This window comes from Columba livia, chromosome 3, assembly GCF_036013475.1.
Source record: "Columba livia isolate bColLiv1 breed racing homer chromosome 3, bColLiv1.pat.W.v2, whole genome shotgun sequence".
NCBI classification, from domain to species: domain Eukaryota; kingdom Metazoa; phylum Chordata; class Aves; order Columbiformes; family Columbidae; genus Columba; species Columba livia.
Genome location: NC_088604.1, coordinates 47747363 through 47772982, shown reverse-complemented (window position 1 = coordinate 47772982; position 25620 = coordinate 47747363). Strand labels below are relative to the sequence as shown.

The 25620-nt window shown below is 47.8% G+C and overlaps 1 protein-coding gene across 4 annotated transcripts in view; it reads right to left on the bottom strand.

The window, feature by feature from the left end:
* The window catches only part of FOXO3 (forkhead box O3), a 95260-nt gene extending 76809 nt beyond the window's left edge, over nucleotides 1–18451 (bottom strand). For 2 of the 4 annotated variants that reach the window (XR_010471869.1, XM_065059667.1), the window contains exon 1: nucleotides 16537–18451. Coding sequence is in view for 3 of the 4 variants with exons in the window: in XM_065059667.1 (XP_064915739.1) it covers nucleotides 16537–17115 (579 nt within the window). In the remaining variant the exon portion in view is untranslated. Of the gene's footprint in view, nucleotides 1–7387; nucleotides 14018–16536 lie in introns of those variants that run through there. The other 2 variants (XM_065059666.1, XM_065059668.1) reach the window with 2 other exon arrangements.
* Between the last annotated feature and the right edge of the window lie 7169 nt (nucleotides 18452–25620).

Genomic DNA, 25620 nt, shown 5'->3' with positions numbered 1-25620 from the left:
AATCACGTTGCTTTTGGCTGCTTCAGCAATGCCAGCTTTAATGCAACCCTTGTTTTTTGTGTAAACATATTTACATTTGTAACTCCTAACTGGCTGAACACTACACAGGCATTTTGAAGAAAACTCTACCAGCACTTGAATTAAATGCAACACTTTGACAGTCAATTACCAACACACAAACCAACAAAACAGCTGAATTTGGCAGGGCAGGGGGGGGATGCATTTCCACAGAGGGCTCCCGGTGACTTCAGCAACTGTGTGAATAAGGGCTAACATGAACAGGGATTCGGCTGAGCAGGTCTGGGAAAGCACCAGGCTGCAACAGCACAAAACCCAAAAGACGAAGAGGGAAGCAGCCCTAAGCCTGACCCTGACCTCGCAGAGTGAAACCGCGTGGCTCAAAACTTGTGCTGGTGACATGGGGTCATGGCACCTTCATCACCTGTGAAGAGGCACATTCACAACCTGTGAGGCCATAAATTAAAGGCACCTGAGCACACTGCACCATGGCTGCTCCGCGACACGCAACTGCCGCGGCTGCAGGAGAGGCCAACGACCCGGATTTAGACGTGGTGCTGCACATGAAAACCGACAGGTTTCCTGGGAAGCCCCTCTTCAAAAACACATTGGGGGCCTGTGTCACAGCAACCTGAGTTACAAAGGTGCCAAGTTCCCTTGACAGGATTCAACACATAACAAAAAAGTTACAAAATCTGTATGTGCAGAGTTTCAGCTGTTGCCACTGCTTTGGATGAGGCACCACACAGCAGTTCCTCACCTGAGGATGACAATTCTACAACAAATGTGTATTTCCACACAGGAGCTGATAAAAAAATTCCCGAAAACGAAAGTGTCAGGCTATGCCCTGCAACAGTGCTGTGTATAGGGAAAATACTCCACAGAAACCAATTATTTAAAGTCCCTCTTCCCTGAAAATATTTGGCTCTGTATTAAAACCGATTAACAATAATCTACTAATAACAAGACTGTGATGTAGCTGCAAGATTCCCCTGAAGCAAAATCCTGCCAGTGGTAGTAATTGATTCGGCAACGTGCATCAGCTCAATGGCACAGGCGTCTCCAATTCTTGCAAACATTACATCCAGTCTAATTCCCCCCCAAGGTCACCACAACCATCAGAAAAATCCCCGCACACCATGACCCAGAGAGCTGTGACTAAACAGCTGTTATCAATAGCCTGGGAAACTGAAGCGCAGTCTCTGAAAGGCATCAGCCACCACCAGTGAACCCCTCAGCCGACTGAGCTGCTGAAACAGCTTGGGGAGCACTGGTGGAGAACAACCCACAGTTGTATCTTGTGGGAGAGGAATCAGGGCATGCCAGGTTCACCTTTGCACGATTTGTTGCAAGGCGTATTTGCACGCACTTTATTGCAATAGAAAGAGGAGAGGCCACCCTGTTACCTGATTAAAGTTTTGAACTTTATCACGAAGGCACAAGGGACTCATGAACTGCGCACTCTATGCATAAGCTCTTTAAAAGGTCGACGTAAGGTTATTCACACCATTATATGACTTGATCTTAGCACCAAGTCCATTGGAAGCTGCCTCCTGGCCAGGACAGAAGCTAAGTTGCACCAAGTAAAAGCAGCAAAGGTGTCCATCCTCCAACACTCCAAGGCATCTCATTGCTGTTTTAAGTAACGATTCAGTATGAGTTCCTCAGTCTAATTCTGATAACAAAAAAAAAATTGTGATCAGCTTCTCACCCATATGTGGAGGCATTTACCAGAATCATTAAAGACTAGGCATGAAGTTAGCAGCAGAGGCAAAAGATATAACGAAACTGGGGAGCTATGTAAGGAAAAGGCTCTTTACATTTTCTAGTCTAAACACACAAAGAGGGCACCTACTAGAGGATGGAGAACATGGTGTTACTATGGACTGTATACTTCCATGTCTTAGATACTACCAGTGAGGAACTTGTCTCTTCTCACCAATAGGATAGGAAAAAGGAACAGTCGCTCAACTACTACACATACCATTAAATATTTTAGGGACATCTCAGTAGCCCTGTGAACTGTATGATCTCAGACATTGTTTGCTGTCTATTGCAGGCCACATCAAAACAGGGATTGAAGTCTCTAGAAGGCTGGATCCTCCATCTCTTACACGCATGAGCAATCCCTCTGTACACAGTATCAGCAGAGGGAACAGGCCTACTCAAATGACTAAGGATTTGCACACCGACAGCACCAGGACGCCTTACCTAAGGGTGGATTAGTTAAAAAAAATAAACGATGTTGTAAATTATAGGTGGTACTCTGAGCCCCACCTACACCTTGTATTGTCTAACACTTCCTATTATAAAACCCTGTTCCCTGTTGCTAATAGCTTTGCAAACCTGAACTGAAACTGGGACTAGAAACAGGATGAGCGGCCTAGGACAGACAAGACATGGAATACAGGGAATCCTGGGGCAAGGGAAAAAATGTAGAATAGGGAGATGGAAAAAAATAAACAAAAAAAATCCCAGGCAAACCAGACAAGGAGAGCAGATCTGGAAACCAGAAGAGGTGGGCAGAGGGGTGGGAGATCAGAGGAAAAGGAAGGAGGGATGCATGGAGCAGGACTGGGAATCGCAGGGAAGTCAGCTGGGACAGGAGACCGGGGGGGCCAAGGAGCTTGGGGAGGGGAGAAGAGGATGCAGGGCTGGGGTGGTGCCCACCTGGGAAGCCCATGGATGATGGAGAGGTGAATGACACCCATGAGCATGCCGGGGGGTGTGTTATTTCTTTATTCAGAGCTGAGTGCAACAAATATGGCACAGGGCCCACCCAGAGATCACCGGGGACAAGCCGAAACCCTGAATACCCCTTGAAGCATCCAGCCCAACAAGGAGGCTGGGGGTGGATGGAGTGTGTGACCTCGTTACTAGTGAGGGTGTCATAGCCAGCATGAGAAGTCATTTCAAGTGTTAGAGGCAGCTTTAGTTCTGACATTTTGTACTTCCTGAGCACTTGGTTTTTATATTGAAACATTTTTTCAGTGTAGATTTTCATATAAATGAAGTATGCTCTTATTTAGTACTTCTGCTCAGCACTTCACTGAACAGTGAGAACTATCCACACAGATACTTCAGCGATCTGCAGTTAATGGTCAAGCCACACAAAATCCAACTTTCCTACTTTCCTGCTCCCAAAAAATGGGAAAGGCCCATCACTGGCATTGTCTGAACCCACCCACTGTATTATGGTGCTTCTAGGGAGAAAGCTGCTGGCCCATGCACACCTGCACCCACATGGAAGAATTGGTGGTTTGACACCCAACACCATTTCCTGCAGAAAATAGAAAATAAAGAAACTATCGTCTCTCAGCCCATGCAGAGATACTTGAAAAAAAAAAACCCCAAACAAACAAACAAAAAACCCAACCAAAACAAAGAGCACACCACCAATAACCATCCAAGGAAAATGTCAAACCAGAAACCAAGCACTCAAGACTGGATAAATTTAGTAAGATGTCATGTTTCAACTACAATTGAAGGAAATCCATCCTTAATTTCTCAAACAACTGCTATCATACTGTTCAAGAAAACTATTTTTCCTTCAGGCTGAGGGGACATCAAATCCACACTATTTCTCAATTTACTACTTTTTTCTTCTTTTTTTTTCCTTCCACTAGAGAACATTGTCATTCCACATGCTTAGTACAAGCCTGAATAAAAAATGACACGTGAGAAGCTTTTGCCAGGGTTAAGTCCTGACACAGCTGTTGGAAAAACCCAAAACGAACATTTTATCCTGGCCAAATCAGTGTTCTTTTCACTATTTATACTCTTGGATCCAGCAGCTGCAAGCGACGCTACAGGTCATGTTGTCCTAAATGGACAAAGAATCTGAGCACCCTCTCAAGTTTTGGAGGCTTGTTTGGACTTCTGTTCTCCCTCTCAATACTTCACAGTGCTGCTGCACCAATGCCAAGTTGCTGCGAGTTTAAGTAGGATACCAAACTCTGGTCAGAAGAGGTTTTTCAGCGAAGATTTTCCATCTTTAAAACAACAACAGCAACAACAACAAAACAAACTATCTTCCCTGCTTCCATTTTTCAGCACCATAGGATCAACACTGGCTGCTCAGTTGATAATACCCCTCTTTATTTGAAGTTATTTTTCTCCTTTCACCACCCACATTCATCTGGGATTTATTCAGTATTATTCTGCCTGACACCAGTCCAAAACAGTAAACAATTCCTGTAACAGCACAATAAGCAGAGCGGACCTTAAGAGAGGTGCTTCACGGTCTAAGAATCCCCTTACATCACATCCAGTTACGTACCAAAAACAATGTCAAGAACTTGTAAGGATGTCAGATACAGCTGTGCCTTTAACAGAACAACTTCTCTGGGTATCAGGACCAGCATTTTACAAGCAGGGTAATGTTTCTGCTGTACTTTGGCCTTCTGTCATCAGAGGAAGGTGGAGATTTATGCCCTTTCTCCTTCTAAATTAGACTCCTTCCGTGCCCTATTTCATATTCTTCCTGACAGGTCCCTATTTTGTATTAAAAAAAAAAAACAAACCTGCTGTCACTGCATTGCATAGCAAAAGACCTTTCCAGCCAAAAGAGAAAACTCCTGCCACTGAGTCAAGCAGCAAGAGGTAACTCTGTGGTTAAAACTGCGAGGATACAATACTTTGCCCAGCAACATGTTCATTTCCAGAAGGATTTGATAAAATTATAATTCACTGTCCAGAAAAAGACTAAAACATTAAACATATTATACTGAGAAAGTCAAAATAGGTCATTCAATCAGCATTATTCCCCCTTCATTTCGAACATAATACAAAGCAGTTAAGTAGTTTCTCTTGCAATTACCATCATCTTTGTCTCCTCGGTGTCTAAAATACACTGGAGATATGGAGCTGCTCTCACTGTACAGCAGCCCAAGCCCTGCTCCCCACTATCACAGACTTCTCAATAAATATACGAAGGTGAAATCCTATCTTCAGCTATTTCAACTATGATAATTTTGTGTGTGTTTGTTTGTTTCTCACCCCAATTCCCTGGTCTATCACCTCAAATGACAGAATTCTTCCCACTGATTAAAGAGGAGTACGGATGCACTCAGGAAGAACCCCAACATCTCCAACTGCTAATGCATGACACACTCCATCCTCCCATCAGGAGGACTTGCTACCTGGCATAGCCCTGAAGAAGGTGGGTTGGAAACAGCCTCCCTGGGGAACGGCAGGGTTTTAGAGATCTTTCCTGGATGTGAGACGTCTGACATATGCTTCAAATGCATTTTTATTTTTTTTTCCTAAATTAAAAGTTGGGAAGATTTTATTTATGTTTCTAATTAGGTAAACAGTATGCTTCTTCCACCTGCTCCAAGCTATCCCAGCAGGCCCAGTAGACATCAGATGTCTATGAACACACATCAGAGGCTGATTTAGTCCCCACTGCTAACTCTCAGAATCTTTCCTCCTCCCAGCCCTGCATGCCACTACCTCATAGCCTATACACCTTCCCTCTTTTTTTGTGTGTAAAATGACCTCACTACTGATTTTCAAACACCTTCACAAGCACACAGCTCCCTTTTCCAGAGCTTTCTACAAAACAGCGTTCAAACCTTGTAGGACATTTTAATCACAAGTATTTCTGCTGTGCATGAACCAGGCTGTAAGAGCAATGGGGCAAGAATTAAATCTCAACATGCCATGGGAAGTGAGAATTACATTGTCAACATAATGACGAAAATAATATTAGGTTCGGAGCTTTTGGCTGCTACAAAGACTAGGCTGGAAACCTCTGGCCCAATGCATGCAGAGCTCTGACACGATTTCCAGTTGAAAATTGAAGATTTTAGATGTGACCCATTTATCTGGGCCACATATATGGCTCAGGCTACATAAATACAGAAGCCGCTTGCACAAGATTCACAAAATGCTTCTGAGTTTTTACAGCTCCTCTGTGGCAGCATCATTCTTGGTGCCAAAGCTGTTCTACAAAGGCATCGCAGGACCAGCAGCCTCCCATTGTAGGTCTTGATTAATAGTTAAAGAAGCACCATTCACTCTGAAACCTGACATATCAGACAAATGGTTTTGAGTTCCCCCATACAGTGAAACTTTTAAACACAACAGATCGTGTTGCACAAAAACAGGGACAGCGGCTCTGTGTGTCTCAGCTTACAAGCATCTCAGGACATGACTTGAACTGGCATCACCTTCTCCTACGAATTCCTGGAAAAAAACATTCTTTGAAAATTAGTTAAGGTCCAGAGCAGTTCTGCAGAACAAACAGTAGGCTATAAGCTTTCAGGAAACCACATCACTGCTCTCAGCACAAAACCAACCAGCAGAAAAGGTGATAATGTGGGAGCCTGTGAGAGTCTCACACAAAGACATTCTTTGTGGAGCACTGTTCTCACTTATTAGATGTCAAATTCTATGTACTAAGCATATCTAGAACTTTATGTATGAAACTGATAAATCCTCCATGAAGCACTAGCCAATATATTTACACAAGATAGGGGTTCACTGCCTAACTTCATAAATACCTACAAAGTCAGAAACTTCTGATCTAGATTAAGTCTTGCATTTTAAAGTATGTTTACACTGCAAACTTCATGTGAGAAAGCAGAGCTAACGTTGGCCATAATGTGTCTTTGGAGAGCTGAAACAGCTGCTTGAAGAGCTAGCGTGGAGAGGAAAAAAAACAAATACAGCAGGTTTTAAGAGCACTGACACATAACTGGCATATATATCAAGATAATTTAGTCCACATTCTAGATAAAATAAATATGGCCTGGAAGTCTTGTCCTAAAATTATTTCTTTAGAATAATCTATTTATTCTTCTTCATCCTGTTTTGAAAAAAAATGCAGAAACCAACACGGTACGCATGAAAAAACACTAACTTATACGGGCAAATCGTCAACACCAGGGGTGTCGAACTCATTTTCACTAGGGGCCACATCAGCCCTGCGGTTGCCTTCAAACAGCCGAATGTAATTTTAGGACTGTATATAAATGTAACTAACATTGCATTCAGCCCTTTGAAGGCAACCGCGAGTCTGATGTGGCCCCTGGAGAAAATTAATTTGACACCCCGATCTACACTTGGCTGTCTAGACTAGGAGAGTAATTTGTATTAGAATATTATTAGGTAATTAATATGTTTTTAAACAAAGCTTTGTTTACTTAAGTACAACACTGTTACTAACACTCTCTGGTCATGCTCAGCCCTCACCAGGAGTCCAGGCTCAGCTGCAACCAGGATTTTAAGCACTGCTGGCTTGAGTCTTGCTTACATTAATGCAAATGCACGCTGCTGCGGCACAGTGGGAGAGTCCCACTCTGCTGCTTTAACGTGGCCTTTAGCAGGGACGAGAGTCAGACTCTGCTCACTTTACTTAATTTACCTGTGAAAGCTGCGCTGTCATAAACCAGGCTGCATACGTGCAAACTGAGTTTTTTATTCCCACTAAGAATCACTTCGTGCTGAGCAGCCGCAGCAGCTGGGAGGCAGAATGAAGCCCAAGCAGACACGTACCCATGTGTCTGGGTGCTCCTCTATCTGCCTCTGCCCCAACAGACCAGTCTCCATCCTCATCAGCCTCACAGCTTATCTGTCGCCTCCCACTTCTGTGGGGTCAGGATAAGCAGATGTTACCTCCCTGTTCAAGTGCTGGCATCAAGCCCAGACCTGCCCTTTTCTGCTCACATGACTAAGGACCCAGCAAACCTACCAAAAACTTTTTTGCTAGGACTGCAGCCCACCCGCTGGTCACAATGCTGGGTGTCCCCATGGCCTCCACTGCTCTCCAGGGAGAGCCGAAGGTCCAGGAAAGCCAGGGATGGAGAAGCGGGTTGGCCTGAAGGCACTGCCAGGCAGAAGGCTGGGTTATGAGCAGCCTCCAGGCAGACCCAAAGTACAATACAAAGCGTGAAGGCAGCCTCAGAGGCAGGAGGAGAACAGCACCTTTAGCAGCGCTTCTGCCCTCATTCCGGAGCTCTCAATGGGATTTTGGCGTGGAGACGTCAGCACAGACCCACCCTTCACCTTGTCAGAGGCAGTGGTTGAAGGGATGCAGAAGTGGCATGATCCAGTGACTCAGCCCATGGAAACACACCTGACAGGCAGCAGCACTTGGGGTGCAGCAGCCAGAGGTCGCACAGGCAGAGCCCCACACCCACTGCCAGCAGCCTCCTGCCCCCCAAAACTGGCAGGCAGCACCCTTGGGGAGACCTGGAGGGCACAAGCTGCAAAGGCCCTGATGACAAGTTGTTGGTGCCACACATTGTCCTTCCTCACTTCAAGTGGACCTTCCTCCAGCCCTCTGGCAAAGATCCCCAGGCTGACCCTGCCCTCCTGTCCTGGCCCACACCTCCCTCACACGTCCCTTTGTACATAGTGAGCAGCAACTGCACCAGCAGCAGAGAAATAATAAAGAAAAGCAAAAGAATACCCTGCCAAACAAACATGTTCAAGTGAGAACCCAGCATTCCATAATTCAGCTCTTAAGTGCATAGCATGTTGCAATCAAGCAAGAAATCCATTCAATTAGTTAGCACAAGCCTGCTATAAGAGCTAATTTTCACAAGGCATTTCTTTACTAATACAAATCTCCAGAAAGGCATTTCTCTGTCAGTGAAATCTTACAAAGGTGTTTTATATCAGTAGAAGTATTTACATAGCTTTTCTTTTTAATAGGTACCAGCATACAGATAAAGAAAAACTCCCCAATAAGCAACACAGAGTTATTAACAAGACACCAATGCTGTTATCTCCTGACTTGCCTCAAATTCCCTGCAAAGCAGCATAACAAGCATGTCGGTCCTTGAGCAAACATGCAAAGGGGGTGGCCCAGAGAAAGGCCTCTGGCTTTGTAGGACATGACTGGCTCCTCCTGGACCTCGCAGTTAGGCACAGCATTGAGAGAAAGCAGTCTGGCAAAAAGCAATGGCAACACAGAAATGCTCTTCTCCAGCCCCACCGCAAGGCAGGTCCCTTGCTATTTCTTCACAGGGATGAGGCACAGCACTAATGCAATCTCCCGCTTGTTCCCAAGCCCTTACAGTGCCCTGAAATTGCCTTTCTCCAGTCCTGTAGCAAAATTGCCTCCACACTGCATTCCCAGCTAAAAATGCAGGGATACCCTGCAATGTGCCCTCACAGTTACAAGCCAGCCCTCGATTTCCCACAGAGGCACCCCATGTACCATGCAACCCCCCCAGCTGGTGTTACAAACGGAAGAGTGGAGAAGGTGAAGTAGGACATAACATCCCTGGAGTCTCCCAAGAGAGGAATGAGGAACTGAGGGATGGGGAAATGAGGAATGGATTTTTTTTTTTTTTTAATATTGGTATTTGGAAATTGAACAAGAGCTCTCTGCTTGTTACTCCCCTCATCTCACAGGTTTTAGACTAATGACCTGCAACAACCTCTGCAGAACACATTGCCAGGAGATAACATAGATACCATAGCTGATGAATAATACAGTAAAACATAACCTGCTGTTGTTGAAGACCATGCTCTGCTCCAGCAGTGGTGTGCTCAAGAGCTGTGGGAATCTCAAGGCCCATCATCCTTGGCCATCTAGAGCTGAAGACGCCCTCCCAGCATGCTCCAGCAACTCCTATGCACCCCCTCCAGCCTTGCACACCTGAGCTCTTCCAATCCCTCCACCCTAAGGAGGACCTAGGCACATCACCACAGGCCTCTGGATCTCCCTGCAGCTCCTGGCAAGCTGTCTCAATGAGAGAGGCAAGAGCTATATCCACTGCTAGCAAAAAAATGCTTGGAAACAGGCTAGTTTGCTTGGAAAAGCTAAGTCGATGCTGAATAAATGTCAAATACACATGGGTGAAGAGTTGTTGCCTGTCATTGATGCAATGGTATCCCACACACACAACTGGAACATCAGGAACCTGGTACAGCCATGCAGAGAAGCACGGGATGCCCCATCCTGACTCCGTCTGAAGCAAGTTAGAACAAAACACCTCACTCTGAAGGAAAATCCCCTTCTGTAGACAAGCCACTTTTTAATAATAAGTGCTAAATGGACTATTCAAGCAGGTAATTAATGTTAATTAACATATGTCAGGCCATAAATTGGCTAAATGCACCTCATTTTCCAAGCTTAGTGTGTGGCAATGCTCAGGAAATTGTAACAGAAAAGAACAGTCTAAGTTTGCAAAAGCACAAAAAAAGAGCGAATAGGAGGTTAAACTTTATCTTCACTTAACTCATGGTGTGCTGAGCCAGCACTACTGAAAACTGAATGACTGTGCACATCACTTGAGCACTTTATTTTGCTCCTGAACCACTGTGCTACGCACATATTGTCAGCCCCAAGAAAAGCCACATCAAAAAAACGCTGCAGCTCCCCGAGCACCCTGTTATCAGGCAGGCCTTCATCGGGATGCTCGCTACGTGCTGTGGGACTGGGATGCGCCTCCTGCCTCGGGACCTGGTAAGGCTGTGGCCCCTTCCCAGCGCTGACTTGGAAATTGTGGGGTTTTGCAGCAAGGAGAAGGAAAAAGCAGCAGGAGGATGCTCAGAGCTCATCCTCCTCCAGAGAGTCTGCCTCAAAACACAGGGGGCCTCGTGCCTTTAAAAGAAACTAATGCTGCCATTTTATAACCCTGCCCTTGGGCATGTTTTCTGTGCCAGAGGTAGCAGTAAGGCTTTTTAAAAAGTGGGAAAGAAACAAGAACATGCAAAGATTTTAGTCTAAGTAACAACTTGCATTAGGAAACACTTTCAGTTTCTCCCTTGGCAAGCCGCCACTACTCTAAGACCCACTGTAATTGCATTGCAAATAAGAAACAACCCTCACAAAAGATTTTCCATACTTCCACGTATGCCAAAATCTCGCGGGGGCACCTTTAGGAGGCTGCCACCTAGAGAAACGCTTTGACTATTTACCCGCAGTTTTCCCTTATCTCCAAGACAATCCCTTCGGCCTCCCTTTGAACCCAAAACACCCACTGTAATGTTCTGTGGTGGTTTCACCCCATGCAAGCTGGCTGAAAGCAACCCGGCCGCTGCAGGGGGCTGTGGGGGCCCTGCCCCCCCCCAGCGCTGCCTGCCCTTCTGCAAAGGAGGCCACCGACTCAGGGTTCCTACTTTGTCCACATCAGCACAAAGAGCTTTCACAAAACCACCCAGCTAACCCTAATCACTCGCCTTTCTAAATGCACCAGCACGTGCCCAGCCACCCCTAATCTCCCAGGATTACAGCAAAGTGGTGGAGCACCACCAAAATGACCCGAATACAAAACGGCCTGGCGTGTAAGACACCGCTTGCTTTACCGGGACAAAACCGAGCAAAGGCAGGACATCCAGAGTGGGAGCGCCAGGATGCCTCTCTTCTCCAGCCTGACACTCTCAGACGGCGTTTATTCAAGCCAATAAAATACGGCCGATATAAAAGCCACTGCGGCAATTTAATTTTTATTAGCATTAACCACATACTTTCAAATGCACAAGTAAGTGTAGGAGCCAACCTCTGACTCTCAAGTTTTGTATTTTAAATATGCCCAAATATTGACACTAACAACCTATTACACACAATGCCTATGTTGCATGACTGTTTCAGGTAACCTGACTTCAAAGAATTGAAGAACATTGATTGCGTTATTTGTCATGCAGGTCTACCTGACAGCGATACTGTCCAACATCATTCACTGGAGATTTCCCAATCGCATCACAAGTTAAGTTTATTAGAGCCTGTGACTCTTTGCAGCTGATGACACTCACCAAGGCGATGTGTTTGTATCTGCATTTAACAAGTCCTTCAGCGGAGGTGCTCCTCACTGTCACACTGTGGATCAAACAATGTCAATGACTCTGGAAGAACTACTCAGTCTCTCTCTCTAATAACTGTCACCTGCTTGCATGAGCTGGGGAAAAGTGAGAACTTTGATGTACGCTACAGATATAAAATAATAATGTGTACTAATATCTACACATGGTTTCTACTGGAAAGTTTAAAAAGTCATTTGTTACTTTGATACTGAAGTATACTCCTCTATGATGCAAGAGGCATGTTATCTAGCGGTCTCAACTCTGGGGCTGGAACCACGCATCTCTTTACCTTTTGCTCAGCACAAAATTCACTTACAAATGTTACTGAGTATTTTGTTAAAGCACAACATGGTAAGGCTTTGATCAGGTAAGATGCTTAAGCAGTAAGTTTAAGCATGCAAGTAATCCCAGTGAAGTCCCAAGGACCCATTCACGTGCTTAAACACGTGCTTGCTTCAGTAGATCAAAACTTAAAATAATCAGACTGCAGTTTGCAACCCAAACCCTTCTGTATGGAGGAACAAGGCAGCTCAAAATTGGGGGGGGGGGAAGTAAGAATACAAGAATATAATAGAAGGCTGGAAAAAATATTCATGCTAGCAGCTAACTTGGAAACACAGTCACTATGGAAGAAAAAAGAAGCTGAAGACAAAAACTGAAACTGATGTAAACTCTAGTTTTACACTGCCACTCCTGATAAAGACACTGTGTGCCACTCTGAGGAAGGAGAACTAAGAACAGAGTAGTGTTGCTTCCTTCCCACATCCTTTGCAAAAAGATGATAAAAAGAAGTCCAACACATCTTGCGTATCAGCATCTGGCTAACAGATTTAGACATCTGTCCACATCACTGGCAAATTTCTCAAGTCTTTTCAAGTCTCAATAATTACAGCAAAGACTTGTGCATTTGCTACACTGAAGGGACTGCAGCCCTTTGGTTACATATTGGTCAATAAAATAAGGTAAGGAAAGATGAAATGTCCACATACGAAGTTTACAAAAATACTCTCTCCAAAGTAAATGTGCCAGCAGCTAGTAGTCGTCTTTCATCAGGAAGATGAATGCAACAGGTGTAAAACAAACAGGCCTCTGATATTTAAAAAAAAAAAAAAAAAAAATCAAAGCAAATCAGCTGCATTTAAATTTAGGAATTGCTGGTGTCTGTGTATAAGGGACCAGATTCATAGTCTTGCCATACTGCTCAACAAAGAGGAAAATAGTCCCCCTAGTGTACTCTTCATGTAGAAAAGACTGTTTCACAAGATACTGCTGCAAGAAATTACAAAATAACATTATAGGAAGAGATATGGAAGTACTTAAGCTATAATGAAACTGGGCACCTCTACTATAGACACTGACACAAAGGTATTTCTGTTTTCCATTTCAAAATTATTGAGTGAAGTGAGTTACTGCATCCTAAAAAAAAACAAGCTTTTTTTCCTAAAAATATTTAAGTCAGCACACTAGTTCGCAACTGCAGAACATCCACAGAGTAAGGGATACCCGAATTCGGAAAGACGGGACGATGTGATGATCGAGGAGCTCTGTGGAAGTACCTGCAACAGCCGCCTGGCACAGTGCATGTCACAACGGTGAAACCAGCTCAGCCTCACACCCTTCCCCCACCCTGCCAAGCGACGATAAATACAAATACCGACCCTCCATAAGTACCCTATACAGTAAGCGGATATTCAGCACACACCTAAACCCTTCCCGGTGATTTGAAAGCGTACGGAAGCGTACGGCAGCGTCCGCGACGTGCCAGCTCCGTACACTACTGCCCTAGTTAAGCTGCCGGGCAGTGTTAGGTCAGCGAACATCACACCCGAGACGGGGGGAGGGGGAAGCAAAGAAGATTGTTGGGGTGTGGGGGGGTGTGTATTGGGAAAACCTTATCTGAATTAGCGGAAACGTAATATATGCCTTCCTAACCACATCTGAAATATTCACTTCTGCTTTAATGCCCTAGGCAAAAAAAAAAAAAGAAAAAAAAGAAAGAAGTTATAGTTGTAAGTTTAATTTATAGCTCTTAAAATAATTGTTTTGAGGAGTATAATCCCAGCTATGTTTATGGATTATGGTATTCAGCACATCTCACTGGAAACAGTATTAATATTTCATATACAATACATAGGATAATAAAACCAAGTTCTCTTCTTCTCTTTGTTTAAAATGACAATTTCCCCACTCAGTGTCAGAGCAGAATTTTGGTAAATGTTCTTACTGCCTTCAAAGACGAATTTAACTGTGTAAAATTATTCTAAATTAAGACTAAAGCCTTCTGATACAGAAGTATCTTCTGTTCATTTAAAATCTTGGTGTAACTAGCAGTCTGAAAAAGTCTGATGTGAAAAGTTGACATTAGTTCCTGAAGAGTTGTATTCATTACCTGTGAGGGAAACAGAGATGATAATAACGTGTTATGTGTTTTAGTATCAGGAGACTAAGATGGAGTCTCCATTTAAGAGTGCTGCACAAACTAATTTATGTTCCAGCCAAGAAACAGAAATATTCCTCTTTTGAATGTATATGCATACATTAAAAGAAACTCTAGTCCTGCTAAAGAATTAAATTTTGCAGTTTTCAATGCCTGGCAAATTATTAGCTCTTGACCTCTCCTTTGCCCCTTTCAGTACGCCCCTACCACCACGCACAACTGCACCCGCCATTAGCACCATCAAACCCCTCACCCTAACTTCCAGAGACAGCTCACAGTCATTAAAGAAGCGGAATTTTCTGCTACCAGCGTGCTCGCATCTCCTGAGAAAGGTCATCCTAAAGGCTTGTGAGAAACTTCTGAACTAAATGATATCTGAGAAATCTCAAGGGATCCAAGTTTTTAACATTTTAATTAGCTCCAAGTACCAGTTAATGCTGCTGAGCAAAGGAATCAATATCAAATTAACAGTATAAATTGTCAGAAAATTTGTGACTGTATTAAGCATACTAATCAATGTAAGCACTTTGTGTTATGGCCCGGATTCTGCTTCTGCTGAAGCGAACGGGAGTTTAGCCACCAAATTCAGCCAAAACAGCATCACCCCCATTGTTCACTAAATCTTCCTTTGAATTGAGTATCGAGAATTTACTGAAAATTCAAAGTATCGGATAAAAAGGTTGTTTTTGTCATAGCGGCTGACATCTAAAGCCACTGCTTCTGCATGAAACCAAACAACTTACGAAGACGCAGGCTCTCATCAGAAGATGTAACCTTTTATCACACTCCCTGTCACACTTAAAAAGTCAGATCACAATTCAATACCTAATATTGAAGCAAAAGCTGTAAAAAGGATCTGTTTTTTTAAAAGCTTTGTCTTGAATTAGCTAAGCCACCGATAAACTTTGTATTTATATTTTCCCCAGCCTGAGACAAGTCTGTCAGTGAAATGCTTGTACGGCGCTCCGTTTGGAAGATAAAAATCATAGAGCTGCACTTCAATTCCTAGCAGCAAGTCCTACTCAGGCTCAAAAATATGAGACAGGGCTGCTAATACAAAAACTGCCAGAAACGTTGCATCGTACAGTATACAAATTGGTCAGAAATACCCTAAGTTGTCCCCTGATCCAAAGCTAGAGAGATTCAAAGAGGAAATTTAATTTCTGTGGAACACAACAAAACTTCCCAGCAAATTCGTGTTCAACCATCCATTCAAAAACTCAGTCTCGGATGCTGCCGGTATCGGACCTCAGCAGCAACTGAACCGTACCAGGATTTCCTTCTGCAAACAGTTATTGACATCAAGCAGCACCTGCATTTCTCTACAGCTGCAAGTATGTGACATTTTGGTGTCTGACAGACACTAATAGATGGACATGGAAAACGAGGAGAAAAAAGCAGTTCTGGAAATCACTTAAAATGTGCTTTACGTGCAGCACCAGCTCCTGGTAGGCCTTATTAGATACTCAGAGCAAAACCCTGCCTGCCTGCAACGTGCTTTTGCATGCACTAAGTAAACAAGCCACAAAAACAGATTTATTTTTTTTTGTCTCACTTACTAAAACAGTAGTAATCTTAGCTGCTAACTGTCACAATGCTGGACAGAAAATACTAGGATATACAGGGTTTATCAGTAGACGGTGCAGTCATACACTGGCACTGCAGGAAACACAGACCAAGCATCCCCGTGGCTGAGCAGCCAATAACTCCATGCTTTGATTAACTTTATGAAGAAATGTCAAGACCCGAATTTCCCTCTATTGCCTTTGAGGAACGTGTGGGAAACCACCGGGGTTTTTCTTGACACAAATAATAGAGCTGTTCTGTATTTGAGCTTCAAGACTCAGCCCAACCTTGCATAAAAGAAACTCTGCGCATTTCCAGCATGAGTTACAGCGAAGGTACCTATAACTTTAAAAATGAAGCAACACCTCACCGTTAAAATTATTTTTTTTTTCTTTTCTCTTTCCCTGTTTATGTGCTTGTGCACCAGATACGCCAGCTCTACTCCAGCGTCTCTCCTGCTCCTAGAATTAGGAGTCCTCATCGCTTGCACACCGCAACAGGAAAGAGACAGAACTTCTCTGCCCCCCTCCCTTAATAAATAAATAAATAAATAAATAAAATTTAAAAAGAAAAAAAAAAATCTTTATAAAAGCAAAGGCAACAGTGCGACCACAAGCACGGCCAGCAACAGCGCCCGGCCGGCTGCCGTCGAGGAAAGCCGCCGGCAACCCCCTCTGCGGCCGCCTCCCCCGCGGGCCGCCCGTCCGTCGGAGGGAGCGCGGTGGCTCCGCCGCGGCCCCGGGACCCCGCCTCACCTTCCAGCCGGCCGAGCTGTTGCTGTCGCCCTTGTCCTTGAAGTAGGGCACGCAGCGGACCATCCAGTCGTAGATCTGGGAGAGGGTGAGGCGCTTCTCCGGGGAGCTCTCGATGGCGCGGGTGATGAGGTCGGCGTAGGAGAGGTTGCCCCACGCGTTGCGCCGCGACGAACACTTCCTCGGCGCCGCCGCCGGGCCGCCGCTCAGCCCCCCAGCGCCCGCCGCCGCTGCTCCCCCCGGCGAGAGGCTCGGTCCCTCCGGGCCGCCCCCGGGTAGCGGGGCCAGCAGCCGCGCCGCCTCCTCCGGGACGGCGGTGGCTGTCGCCGCCGCTTCTCCCGCGGGGGTCGCGCTGCCAACGGCCATGGCCGAGCCGCCCCCCTCCTCCTCGTCGTCCTCCTCCTCGGGGATCATGGAGGCGGCGTCGGCGGGCGGCTCGCCGGCGGGCTTGGCGGGGCTGGCCTGCAGCTCGGGCCTCTGCAGCGGCCAGGTGCAGGAGCGGGGGCGGCTCTGCGGCTCGAACTCGGGGTCCAGCTCCACGTCCAAGGGCGAAAGCGGGGCGGGGGGCGACGCCTCTGCCATCTTGGCCTCTCCCGCGGGCGGCTGCGGCGGCGGCAGCAGGGCGCTGCGACGGGGCGGGCGGGCAGCCGCCGACCCCGCTCCTCCTCCGCCGCCTCCTCGGTGCCGACGGGAGCCTAGCAGGCGGGAGACCGGCGGGCGGGCATGCCGCGCTCCGCTAAGGGCTGGCAGGCTCTCCGCTGCTGCACCCCGAGCCCAGCTCCCCGCGGGCGATGCGCACGCCGGAGCGGGGAGGAGGAGGGGAGGGAAAGAGAAAAAAAAAAAATCAGATTAGGAGCCGGAGCGGCAGCGCAGGGCGGGCAGCGTCGGAGGTGCCCGCGGCGCTGCCCTCCGCGCCGGCGGAGCAGCGGCCGCTCTCGCGGTGCGTGTGTTTGTTTATGTTTCACTCCATGCGAATGCAGAAGTAGCTCCAGCGAGAACCGCGCTGTATCCAGCCGGGAGAGGACCTTCCCTACCCCCCCGCCCCCGGCGCCTCCGAGCTCGTTCCTCGTCGCTTCCGCAGATTATCTTCTCTTTTGGGGGGTGGTCTTTTGCTCTGTCCCTCGGCAGGAGGGCAGGGAGAGGAGTCCTTCAGATTACGCCAAAGACTTTCTGCTTCTCCAAAACGCCCTAAAGAGAGCTGAAGTCTTAGCATACATCCAACTGCATACTAGCGTAAACCTGTCACTTTGCGGTGTCCCCCAAGCCACACGCAAGCAGCCCCCCAAAATCTCACAGCCGACGGAGCAGGGGGGCCGAAGAAGGCCACCCCGAGGCTGGTCGATTACAAAAATAACAATAATAAATCCTTCTTCTCGCAGGGAAAAAGCAAACACGGGGGGAACAAATCAAATGGCCAGTCTTCCAACAGGTCCCGAAGCTTTAAGCCCTCCCTAGGGCTGCCCAAGAGAACAGGTTTTGTTCCAGCATCAACACCACATTCATAACCTCCTTGCTCCTGCTGCTGCCATCTTGACAGTTTTTCCCCCCTTCACTCAAGTCATTTAAAAAGCGCAGGCAGAAGAGGCAGGGAGAGCCACATCGGGAGGGGAGGGAGGCGTAGGGAGGAGAGAATCAACAGCAACCTCCACACCGGCAGAAATCAGGATCCGAATTCACGGGAGGAAGAAGCAACGCTGCTGCATGGTTCCTGCTGCTCCTGCGCCTTCAGCTCCGAGGAGCCTTCCCTTTAAAGGCGAAGGAAGGGAAAGCGGCAAACCGCCCGCTCCCTCAGCGAGCAGCCGGCGAGAGGCAAACGATCCGCCCGCGCCGAGCCCGCCTGCCGCCGCAGCCCGCCCGAGCAGCCTGTCACCCGGCTCGCCGCCGACTTCCACATCCCTCCTCCTAACAACCACCGGCAGCAACACAAAGTTATAGACACACGCAGGGAGCCTCAACCTAACCGCACGGCACGGCACGGCCCGCCCACGGGCGGGGAACGGGCGGCGCCGCGCAGGAGCCGCCCCGACGGGGCGGGGGCACCGAGCCGCGCCGGGCCGGGGGAGGCGGCGGGGCTGATCAGGCTGGAGATGCCGCTGGGGGCAAGTGGGGGAAGCGGCTGGCCGCTCGCCTTCTCGTAGGTCCGCAGCAGCACCTCCTCCCCGCCAGGCCTGTGCGTCCCCCGCCGGCCTGGGGCCTGAGGGCGCCGCCCGGGCCGCGGGAAGGCGGCGGCGGGAGGAGCTCAAGTCTCCCAAAGCATGCGGTAACTCTTTCCAAGGGTTACATTAGCCCTGGCTCTCTGCACTTAGTAGAATTTAAACAGCAAAAATAGACGCAGCCGTCTCACTTTTCCGTACCTCTTCTCTTTGCCAGGCCCACCTGACCAGGAAGGAGCACAGCTCCGGAACTTGCCGCCTGCGCCTCACCGTCAAACCAGCTCCGGCAGCCACTCACGGCAGAGGAATGGAGTGCTGCTTCTTTTCTGACTTGTTTCCGCCAGTCATAAATTATTGGTGCAGGACTTATTCTGGTAAATTTTAATTTTGGAGTCCAATTTAGTCATTTTTTGGAAACTTACATTCCGTCTGCTGGTGTTAGGGGAACATGTTGAGACATGTCCACACGTGAATGTAATCCCGCTGTCCTTCCTTCTCGTAGGCCATGCCCTGGCATAAAGCCCTCCAAAGTAGCTCACTTGAAGACGTAGTTAATTATGGGTTGGATAAAGGGCTGACCCACAAAGCCAAAGAATATAGAGCTATTAATATAAAGACATTACATAGCAATGTATATGTATCAGTTCTCACCTAGCTTTGTATCGACCTAAACTATGGACTAGATTTAGCACAAAACCAGTGTTGTCCCTGATACCAGATATAGACAACTGCACGTATTGAGAAGTGGGTGTGCTTCTGGAGGATTGCTATGTAGAATTAGCAGACAAATTAATTTATTCCTGATTTATTTAGCATTATAGGCAAGCAATGAGATTTGAAAACCATTTGGTTTGATTAGAAAACAGCAAGGCCCTGATCCTGCACGCCTTACACATCCTGCTAAGTAAGGGCTAAGGCCCTCAGGGTCTAGTTAGGTTTCAAATTCAAGTGGCACTCAAGTTAGGAACAGTTCGCCACGATTTCATTACAAGGGACAGCATTCCAGCATGCATACAATTAATCCTCACTTATCTAAATATAGTAGGAGACACTGAATTAATCAGAACGAATGCAGGTTCGAGTAATAGAAATAATTTTCACTGCAGCTTCATTTTGGGTCATGATGTTGTTGTGCCAAGCCCTGCCGTGGCTCTTGTTGTAACGTGACCCCTTACAGGAATGCAAGGCAGCTCAAAAAGACACCAGCTACTCTGCAATTGTGATACTGGCGTTCGTGCGTATGATTTAGCAGTTGGTAGGGCAGGAGAACCACAGTAGCATTGAAGAGAGCCGGGAACCAAGATCAGACAAAGCCGTGCACGATAAGAAGATGCTTAGTCCAACACCACGTCTCCAGGGAGCCTCTGCTTGTGGCTTTCAGCAGTTAGCCAGCGAAGGCTGGCTGCAAAGCTGTGACTGTCACAGCCCCTTCCCAAAACCTGCTGCTGCTTGATTTTGACTAGTGCAGAAACCTTCCTGTGGAGCGCTTCCTTAGGTCCCAAGGTTTGAGAGAACCATGGCACTTTGACCTTAGACTGAATTACAAGCTGCAAATCTAGTCCTAAATGATATTATCTTCTTCATTTATTTATTTAATTGGCATTGCATTACTCTACAGGCATTGCCATTACATCTCATTGTACTGGATGTACGTGGTAAGAAATGCTCCACTCCCTGGCAGAATTGCAGTCTAAGTAAGGCAGGCCAGGGCGGGAGAAAGGAAATAAGTAAGTAGTAACCCTATTAAAGAGATGATGGACTGAGGCACTGAGCAATTACATGACTGTGCTGAGGTCATACAGGAAGCCCATGTCAGAACTGAGAAATAAAACTAGATCTCGTGAGTGCCAGCCCTGGGCCTTTACTGCAAGATTATCTGCTCTCTTCAGAATTCACTGGTATATCAGCCGTACAGCCTCTATCACATAAGTCATGGTACCAGTTCTTCACAACTCCACACAGCACGCATGATATTGCGCTTTAGAGGTAGAAGTAAAACCACAATATAATTGTTTTGACACATTTTACTTACCAAATGTGCATGCACAAAAAAGAGCCCTTCTTATGGCCATTCTCTGCCTGGGCTCACTGAAATACATATAAAAACTGATCAAAATTTAATCTAAAGCTTGCACAGTTTCCAGTCTCTTCCTTTAAGTACTTTAATACCCCTGGGGTGGGATTTTCAAAAAGGCTCTGTTTATGGGAGTTTTATCACTGACTTCAACAGGAATAAAGTTAGGCCAGCCCTGAGGCCATTTGAAAGCCTCGCTCAGTTCTTGTGTCTACTTAGACTGTGAGCATCTCAGGGCAGTGCTGCGTCTTCCTCTGCATCTCCTTTTTTCTACTATCCTTGCTCAAGTTTATATTGAGAACACGTGTACCTACCACGGTACCTCATTATATGGATCTGGCAGGGTCATGGTTGCTTTGCAGTTCTGAGTTGCCTCTGTGGGTGATCTCAGCTATACACAGACCACACAAGACCCATGAGATGTGGGGCCTGTGGCATACTGTTTCAGGGAAAGTAACGTTCAGACGACAGCACTCTGCATGGAAGTCCTCATAAGTGATTTTTGCATGGAGTTTAACTCTTTTGAGCTGCTATGTTCAACTACAGCAAGCTATCACCAGCTTAGTTTTCATTCTCATCCTTCCATTTTGTCAGTGCAGAGCACCAGCTTCCCATAAGATAAGAGTGCACCAGTTCACGGTGGTAACCCAGATGTGGTCACTCCTTCATTCTGCTATAACCCACATTCTCCTGAGCTGGTAGCTAAAGAAGGGTTAGTCACATTTCTGGTTTTGCCTCCCTTACACAAATATCTTACTGCAGAAGCAGGGTTAGAGTTGTATGGCAGGTAGGGGACATGGAACTTCTCCTCGTCATTACATCGTTACAGAAATCAGTACACTGTACAGTGTACTGCCGCTCAATAAAACAATGTTATATTGCCATTACATTAAACAATGGCTGCATTGTCTACGGGGACTTCATACAAACAAGTATATGGTGGGTCGTTTTGTAAGCCACCTGCAGCCCAGTCTCCAAGAGGTTTTTGTCCACTGCAATAATCCTCCCAGCCACCTCATGAGAGAGCGGCTTCTTCAGTGTATTTTTTTGTTCTTCTCACAGTTCTTTACTATGTTTTTCAAACACAGACTGGGCAAAGGGCAGTAGGTTGTGTGGCTGATTCAGAGCAACCTGTGTGCTGATTAGAAAGTCGTCTATAAGCCAGCCAACTTCATACTTTAAGACTTTAACCTTTTGTGCCAATTTGGCTACAGCTGGCTAATGGATTCCACAGTTATTACGGGGAGACTGGCTGACTGGCAGACAGACACAGAGCAAGGGTCCAAATTGTGCCATGGAGACATTAAGGGTTTGCCAAAGATGGGTACAGAGTTCTGACTATAAAATTTTCCTCAAAGTGATGAACAGCAATTTAAAGATCGATTGAAGTTGGACTTCAGCCTGTGAACTGGCTGACTGACCGCTGTAATGGAGGGAAGGGGAAGGAAGAGAAGTGCAGTAACAGAAGGTAATGACGATATTACTACTTTGGAGAGAAGAACTCTTTCTTCAAGTCATCTTCACAATTTGGGGCCCGAACCCTAAGGCTGGAAGCATTCATCTCTGTATACACCTAAACTTGAGCACCCACTGCTGAGGAATCCTTGACCCATACAGTGCCTAGGGTCACTCACATTAAAAAACAGTATCACCTTTCTGGCAGAAACAATGTTTACAACGAAACCTCCAAAAGAACTGGTCAAGTAAGGAGCTGTGAAGCTGAGCAAGTGGGAGAATTCAACCCTGTAGCTTCAAATTGTTATTAAAGCAGCCTCATGTCTGCTGAAACTGCTTTGCCAAGGCCCACCAAAAAGCTGCGCCTTGTAGGCCAAGAAAGACTCTCAGTTTCTCATGAATCGAAGTAGAAGGTTTCTAACAGTGTTTCATACATTTAATAACAGCCATGAATAGCAGAGCATAGCAGTGTTGCCAGCTCTCTCAGTTTTATTTATGAGTCCTGCAATACTGGTGTTTGCCTGAAATCCCTGTTCTTAAAGTCCCATTAAGGGAGCATCTCAGCATCTGTTTTAAACCAATAGCCAAATTCCTGATGCACCATAGATGTGACCCGAGCACACTCAGGGACAGGAAGAAAGCAGGGAGGAGAAAAAAAGAACCACACATATTTTAAAACCTTTTTAAACACGGTTTTCCAGCTGACATTACGCTACTCAAAAGCTTGCATCATAATTTCTAAGTACTTAGGAATACATGAAATTATTGCATTTATATCATTAGGGTGAAATGAGTCAAACTGCTAAGATCCAGCAAGAAACGCCACCTTTTAATTCAGGTTAGATGATACGAAAGGATTCAATCCTCACGACAGTAGTTTCTGTTAATGATTCAAGGAGACACTTAATCATCTCCTCTCGCCTCCTGCCCCACCAGGGCACAGACCCCTCTGATCCCTGTGAAGACAGACACCTCTCCCGCTTGGCTCGGGCAAGTCCGTTCTGCCCCGCCACCGACTCATTGTGCAACCCGGGCATGTCACTTAACCCGTCCCGGTTACCCCATGCGGCCTTAATTAGACCCACTTATCGCTTAATTATTCCATTATTATAATTTAACACCTTCCTTTGCCCACACACCGGTGGACAGCGGCCCTGCCTGAAGGCCCGCGGCAGGGTTACCTCACCGGGGGGGGGGGGGGTGGGGTTAGCCAGCGGTTGGGCTGCATGCCGCGAGCCCAACGGCCGGCAGACGCTCCCCGCCGGCGGGACGCGGCGCCTGCCGCTTGGAGGGCCGCCCGGCAAGCCACGGACACCGACACCCCCGGCCCCGCCGAGACCCAGGCCCGGCTGTCAGCCCCGCCGAACCGCAGCTAGGAGGCTGGCCCCGCCCCGCCCCCTCACCGCCGCCCCGCCCCCTGGCGGCGGCCCCGCCCCGCCGCCACCGCCCCGCCCGCACCAAGCTAGGCTGCGCCGTGCAAACAGATGATGTCATGCTCTAGAGCCGCGCGTGACCGCCGGGGCCCGCCCTCGCCGCGCATTGGCCGCCGCCCTTCGCTCGTCAGGGCAGTGACGCTTCCTATTGGTCAGCGCCGCCACCCCGCCACCGCCCCTTGGAAAATAATAAACAATCGAGTAAAATGCAGCGCGGGGAGGGGGCGCGAGGCGGGGGAGGGGCGGTGGCGGGTGTCCCGGGGCGGGGTGGCTGGCGCGTCCCGCTGCGGAGCGTGTCGCCGCCGGCACCCGCCGCGATGGCCTCGGGCGGGCTGGGCGGGGCGGGGGCCGCTCCCGGGAGGCGGCGGCGGGCCGGGCGCGCTGGCCTGGCCCGGGGGGAGCGCGGGTCGCCAGGCTCCGGCTAGCGGGGAGGCGGCCGCTGGTGCGCGGTGTGAACCGGGGGCTACGGTGTGGCCCATGCAAGCCCTGCCCGGGTTCCGTCGAGTAGAAGCTGCCCCTTCGTTCAGCGGGGCGGTGCGGGGACGCTGCGGGCAGTGCCCGCACCGGCGCAGGGAGAAAAGCCTTTGCTGGAGGTAGCGTGATAAGCTAAGAACTGCCTGCAGCCAGAAGCTACGGCTGCACCGAGGGTCAGGCGAAGCGATCTCTCCGTTTTCCCGTTCCCCTTGGCTCAAAGCGGAGTTGCAGCCCAGCTCTGGAGAAGACCCGCAGGCCTGTATGAGGCGTGAGGAAAGGGGGAGCAGGTGCAGGTCTGGCAGCGGGGTCCCTTGTGCTGAGTACCTAGAGGTAGGATGCTGATAGGGAGACCTGAAAGCTACACCTCTGGAACTGTGGCAGCGTTGATTGTCTTCATAGGACAAATAATGTCTCCAAGGTGGCTGTCCTGTCTGCATAGTGCTGTGCAGAGAGATGTAGCCTCGATCCTTGCCTTGTTGTAGTGGTGCTTACACACCACCGCCCTAAAATAACCGCCTGTCACAGTCCTGCTTCCCTCTACCTGCAAATGTAAGGCACACACCTAGAGCAGAGGCTTTACTCAGGGATCAGGTGAAGAGAATGCAGGTTGCAGGAAAGGATTTCCCTTTGCTGCGAATCTCAGCCTGGCCTCTCCTTTTGAGATCAGGTGCCTGCATACAGCTTATTTTAGTTCCTTCAAATAATTATTTTCTCCTGTATGTGGTTCCTGGAGGAAGAAGTCCAAGCACCTCCCTCCCTCTGTCATTCTGTATCTCCAGTGACCAGAAAACTGAAAAAGTGGCTTATGGTTCTTTTCCCAGAGGTTTGTGTTTTGTCGTCTGATAAATGTTCGATGTAAAGTACACAGAGCAGGCTTGGAAAAGAGGACTGAAATTCAAGGCTGTCCCTCTCCCTTCCCCATGGCAATGTTATTATTGCCAGTTCATGGCCTCTCTTTCGTTGCTCCTGTGAATCCTGATTCACCACTCTCTCCCCCAGGCAGCAGTATGGGTTCAACAGGCTGGTTGAAAATGGAGTGTGTGTTAGGCCAGCCTACATCCCAGAAGATGCTCTTCAGGCCAGACTAGCTCCTGGGTAAAATAGTCTTCAGGAAGGTCAGAGAGAGGCATCTGAATCCCATCAGGCAGAAGTGGGGAGATGTTATCCTGGGTCTCCGAGTGTGGGGGGCACTGCAAGGCACACAGGGAAAGGAAGTATCCCCCCCTGGGGAGCTGAGAAAGGGTTCAAAGGAGCTGGTGAAGTGTTAAGTAAAAGCAGTCAGCAGCTCAGCACATGGTAGGGAAGCTGATGATAAGCATTTGCAGCTGCTTCTCTCTCTCTCTCCCACCCTGGAGGAACTGGGAGACTGCTGACTCAGGAGCTGCATCAGGCCGGAGGAATGGGAAGGGGGTCACATTTTCTGAGTGCCTGAGACATGCTGCAGCCAGCAATGGGATAGTGACAGGCACCTCCTACCTGCTGTCCCGTCTCAGAAGAG